The sequence below is a fragment of the Strigops habroptila genome, chromosome 1, assembly GCF_004027225.2.
Source record: "Strigops habroptila isolate Jane chromosome 1, bStrHab1.2.pri, whole genome shotgun sequence".
Classification (NCBI taxonomy): Eukaryota; Metazoa; Chordata; class Aves; order Psittaciformes; family Psittacidae; genus Strigops; species Strigops habroptila.
The window spans coordinates 125,549,394-125,555,150 of NC_044277.2; the positions used below are offsets into that span (position 1 = coordinate 125,549,394).

Below are 5,757 nucleotides of genomic sequence, written 5' to 3' on the forward strand. Positions count from 1 at the left end.
GGACAATGACTTGTTAGCATTGACTTTTCTGCTACCAAAACTTCTTAAAGTGGCAAGTAGAAAAGTTCAGGTACAATTAAAAAAATACACGCATATACACACACACAAATACATGCTTTCAAGTTCTTGCAGACTGGTGTACTGCATGAACATGAAAGCCCACCAAGACAACTTTGCTTTCTTGTTGAGGAAACACAAATTAGCTTTTCCTTACTATTTGATCATACCAACTGTTAATAGGAGGATATACTCATTTTGCAGTTAGAGTAAAGAGCAGACACTTCAAGTTTCAGACATTTATTAGGCCTCATCAAAAACTTTCAAACACATGATTAAGTGCAGTGTGAGGCAAGTTTGATTATTTCCTGGATGATTAAGCATGACAATTGTGCGGATGACTTTTGGAAGACCTTTCTGTGCAGCTTATGGAGATGAGTGTGCTGTTCAGAAGTCAGGACGGTCCTTTTTCAGTCTACTGTAGTCTACGTTAACTGAGTAGAACTAGGGAAAGAGAGGGGGGAAAAAATAATGAGTATCCATTTTCCATGGTATTTATTAAAAAATACACACATAATTTGAACTCACGTCAGGAAGCTGAAATCATAGTTTGAGTCTGTGCACTAAACAATAATAAATAAATAAAACCTTTGAAGAGCAGTAACATTTTAATATTATCTTCATTCTGCATACAGTACTAGAAGCTCTGCATTTAAAATGAGGCATTGTTTGTGTCTACAACTAGAGAAAATCCTGACTATCTCTTGTTTAAACCCAAGAATTAAAAGCCCACTCACAGGAAGTTCTTATAGTATTGCTGAGTTTATCCTTTTTGCCCCAAATCTATGTGCTCCTATATACTGAGGCACCACCTTGCTTGCCAAGTGGCACAAAGCATGGTGTACATGATGAGATCACAAGGGAACATTTTAGAGCAGTGCTGCAAAAGCCAAGCTTGGTTTAAGTATCTGCATCCAGAACTCTAAGGTATGACAAAGAGGAAGGAAAGTAAGAACAGATCCTTTCACACTCTCAGTTCATATTAATAAAGTTGGATCCCATTATAAGCAATTCAAAAGAGCCGTAATAGTCGCTGAAGACAAAGAGTTTCCCGACTAAAAGCATACTTTGGCATCCCAGACCGACTTGACATTAACCATGTGATGCTGTAGCTTTTCTTTAAAAGTACGCAATATTTATTTATTAGCTTCGTTATTTTGAGTTATGACCAAATTTAATATTTTTTTTTATTTCCTCAGAGAAAACAGAACAGCCTCCAGCACACTCAGATTAAACCTTTCTGTGAAACTCCTACAGTAATGATCAGATTTTCAAGTCTTTGTTTTGGGAAGACTGAGGAAATTGACACAACAGAGAAAAGTTTACAAAAGAAAAAACAATTGCATCAAGGACTAAAACCTATTATATCAGAGCTTTTTACTCAACAGTCATCAATTTAAGGGTATCTGCCTTTCCATTTCCCACAGTGCAGATTTGGAAGAAAAAAAAATCCCCAATGATACAGACACACCCAAATATGGTAAACCCCGAGGTTGTGTTTGCATGCTAAGAGAGAAGGGGAATGCTACACAAGGCATGAACTCTTTAAAAGAATTTGTGCTGGGCACTGAGTTGAATTCGCCTTTTTTAGGTATTTAAGAAACAGTGACATTCCAGAAACAGCAATGAAAACAAAGTATCACGTTCTCCTGAACCTTTAAGGGAGTCACAATATATTTTATTTTGGACTGTCAGGTTTTTTTGCTTGTTTCAGCAGTTGGAATGGTAAGATATGTCACTGAACAGACACTACCTTTGAAAACATTGTAGGTTTACTTTTTAATAGCTTGAAGATAATCTTAAGCAATTCTTAACAGGAATCTAATAAAACAGCACTTTAGTAAAACATAATAAAAACATAATTTCTGTGAACTACCAAATGTTTCACACATCTTTGCATGCTTCCTCATTAGTTCAAATAACTTGAATATTACTTAAAGAACATTGCTATTGCATCTGTTTACTTACAAACAACTGTTTTGTTTTCAATCATCAACTGTAGAACTGAATTAGTGTTTATGTTAAACACCGACATTCTCCTGCTGTGCTTCTCATGAGTAAAGGCCAACAGTTCAGAGCTTAGAAAACTTTAGTTCAGAGCTTAGAAAGCTTTAGTTCAGAGCTTAGAAAGCTTTAGTTCAGAGCTTACACGGTTTTGTCCTTCTCCCTGTAGTTTATTTCTGAGTACTACGAGCTGGTATATTCTTCCTCTCGCGTATGATTCCTCCTTTTCTTACAGTGCAATATATATGACTGCTTCCATACAGAATTCTTTCACCCCATTACCAACCAACTCTAGAAAAATTTTAATTCTCAACTCAGCTCTCTCTGCTCAGAGTTCTAAGACAAGCAAACATTGCACAGCAGAGGAAATACACCACTCATTCAGCTACTTCCCAATACACTCAAACATCCTAAGGCAGTGATTTTATGTTTACCTTGTACTGGTCACTGGGAGACAGCTTGTTCCAAGGTTCTGGATTATTTGTCTTGTCCCAGCTATTGAGAAATGTAAGATATGAGAACACATTAACAAAAATAAAACTACCTTCAAAATAAATAAAATTTGTATGAGTACTGTGGTTATGGAGAGTCACCCATCCAAATCAGTTTACACAGAAAAAGACACAGTCCTTTGTTAGCAGCCTCTAAATATCATATGACAAACAAACAAATCTTCAGACCAAGGAAATGTCCTCACACTTAGTGCCAATGTTACTGGAGCAAGACATTAAGGCCTCCAGAAACATAAAGACCAAGGCGGTGAAGTTTACTTTAATATATGCAGCAAGTGGTCTAATCACGGTGAATTATTTTATACATACCAGACATCAGGGTTGAACACTGCCAAACGCATGAGATACAGGCCTGCGCCAACGCCTCCAGATCCAATGATCAAAAACAGAGGGATCAACTAGAAGAAAAAAACAAAAACGTTATACCAGAATACAACAAATAGTATTATTACATAGCATTTCCAACTAGCGCAGTGACAAACCAAAGAACAAGCCCACACACTTTGAGCCGTAATGCACAGCCCTCTAAACCCAACATAAGCTCCCTGCGTGCACGACATACCTGGGGTCAGAGAGGGACTAGCAGCTATGAAGAGGAAGACACGAAAAACATACTGCTACATGCAAGACAACCAAACGTCCTGTAACAGCACATTTCTGAGACACAAACATTAGTCACTCCACTGCCCAAACCAGCCCCTACTATTGTACCCCTGATCATAAAGAAAACGCGAGTAGAGCCGTAAAGAGCCGAGCAGCAACAGTGGCAGAGCCACCCTGACCATCGCTGCTGCAACACGAAAAGGGCACACACATACTACAGGAAAAGGGGGACCTAGCGGTGTCTCGCTGACCGGCCCTGAGCTGCCCCCACGCCGTCAGCCCCGGCCCGCCGGGGGGGCCAGGCATCCAGAGGGAAAGGAGACGGACGAACGCGGAGGAGGGCGGCCGGAAGGGCCGGGGGCACCGACCGCCGCCGGCGGGGGAGAGCGCAGGGCGGGGACGGCGGCCCTCCGGGGCACGGCCGCCGGGCACTCACACTGGGGTGCTTCTTGGCGTGGCTGATGATAACGCGAAACATGGCGGCAGCGGGCGCAGGCGAAGATCTCGCTTTCTACCACACTCCGGAGCCCGTCCTCCCCGTTCAGCCGCCGAGGCCCAATGTCACCCGAGGCCCCCGGCGCGGCAGGTGCCCGCAGCCGCAGCCCGGATGTAGCAGCTCCGGCGTTCGCCTGTTCGCCATCCGCCGCGGCACCTCGGGCCCGCGCTCGCCGCGGCGCCCCGCTCCGACACCGCCCAGCGCGCCGGGCTCCGCAGCTCCTGCGCCGGCGGGCCCCCGGCCGGCAGCGCCGCGCGGGGAGCAGGCACCTGCCGGGGCACCCCGGACCCTCCGCAGGGGCACCGAGCAGGCGCCAACCCCGCGTCGCCTCGCCCCGCCCGCTGCGGGCGCGGCGCGGGCAGCGCCTGCGCTAAGGGCAGCGGGTGGCCCGCGGGCAGCTTGTGGGTGGTGGAGCGGCGTCGGGAGCTTCCAGCGGCCGGTCCCTCAGGGCCGCCCGCCTCCCTTCCTCTCCTCTGACCTCCCGTCCCCTCACCTCATCTCGCCTCCCTTCGCTTCACCTCACTTCTCCTCTCCTCTATTCTGATCTCCCCTCGCCTCCCTTTGCCTTCTCTCCCTGGCGTTTTCCCCTGACGCCGCCTTCGAGCCTCTGCCACGAAGCCGGGGGCCGGGAGCCGCCGCAGCCCTCCCGCTCGGCGCCTGCCTGTTCCTCTGTGGTGGGCGGCGGCATGTGGGTGCCCAGACTTGCACCCGCGTTCGCCTCCTCCGCTGTGAGGTAAACCTCACTGTGGAGGTCTGTCTCTGCCATGACCCGTGTTAAAGGCTGAGGCGGTGGTTAAACGTGAGGCAGGAGCTAGAGTTTTGTTGTCTTGAAAAAGATAAAAAAGTGAAACAAAACCGCCAAGTTAATTATTCTGCTGTAGTCAGGGTGGCAAAAATGGGGTGCATATGCAGCCCTGCGAGGCCTTTGATTTTCAAATTGTTTGAACGTGATACACAGTGAAAAACTTGTCTTTGGCAGAGTGGTTTGTAAGGAAGTCTTTCATATTTTGGCCAAGGTTGGGTTGGGATTTGTCCTTCGTTAGGTAAGAAAGCCAACAGGATGTTGGGTTGCATCAACAAGGGCATCAGCAGCAGAGATAAAGCAGTCATTATCCCACTGAGTGCTTGTCATGCCACACTTGGAATACTGTGTTCAGTTTGGGTCCTCACTATACAAAAAAGATATGGACAGGCTGGAGGGGGTCCAGAAAAGGGCTGCAAAGATGATCGAAGGATTGGGAAGCCATGTGAGGAAAGGCTGAGAGAGCTGGGTTTGTTCAGCCTTGAAAAATGAAGGCTCAGGGGAGACCTTATTGCCATGTTCCAGTATTTGAAGGGTGGCTACAAAAAGGGTGGAGACACCCCTTTTACAAGTATTCACATGGAAAAGGGGTAAGGGGCATGAGTTACTCCCAGTGAGATTCCGACTGGACACGAGGAAAGTTTTTCACAATGAGAACAATCAGCCATTGGAATAAACTCCCCAGGGAAGTGGTGGACTTCCAAACAATGGACACTTTTAATATTCAGCTGGATAGGGTGCTGGGATATCTAGTCTAGGTCATGCTTTGCCTAGAAAAGTTGGACCACATGGTCCCTGAAGTCCCTTCCAACCTGCTATTCCATGATTTATGAAGTCTAAATGATCAATAGGGCCACTTGCTGTATAATAGTGTGTCCAAGTGCTGCTCTAGTTTGTTCTCCATTGCCATGCATTATATTTTATGGAGAATTGAGAACCTAAAGCCTATCTTTGGCTAGGATCGCCAGCTATTTTGATGCATGATTTCTTTTACAAAAGGTAACCCAAAAGGTATGTTTGCACCCAGTCATTGAGAAATTAATTTTTAGGTAGGGGGAACATCAGCATGCTGTTAACCTAAGACAAAGAGTCCTTTTCCTAGGGTAGAAGCAGAATAGCATTATGTGAATGTTACTGGTTTGTGTGGATTTAAATCAAAGTAAAATTTTGCTTTAAAGAATAATGAAGTGGCAGAGAATAAATGTATTTAAGCAAACTGATGTCTTTTATTTCACTCACTAGTTCACAAACTGGCTTCTGCTTATTTTCAAGAATTGTCTCAA

General features: G+C 45.4%; 1 protein-coding gene across 1 annotated transcript; it reads right to left on the minus strand.

Annotated features, from left to right (window-relative positions):
- Positions 1-281: 281 nt before the first annotated feature.
- Positions 282-4,044, minus strand: NDUFA4 (NDUFA4 mitochondrial complex associated). Its single transcript, XM_030508376.1, has 4 exons — positions 3,613-4,044; positions 2,883-2,971; positions 2,496-2,556; positions 282-501 (listed from the first exon to the last, which is right to left on the minus strand). Exons 1-4 carry the CDS (start codon positions 3,652-3,654, stop codon positions 445-447), a joined length of 249 nt encoding a protein of 82 aa, XP_030364236.1. The 5' UTR covers positions 3,655-4,044; the 3' UTR covers positions 282-444.
- Positions 4,045-5,757: the final 1,713 nt, after the last annotated feature.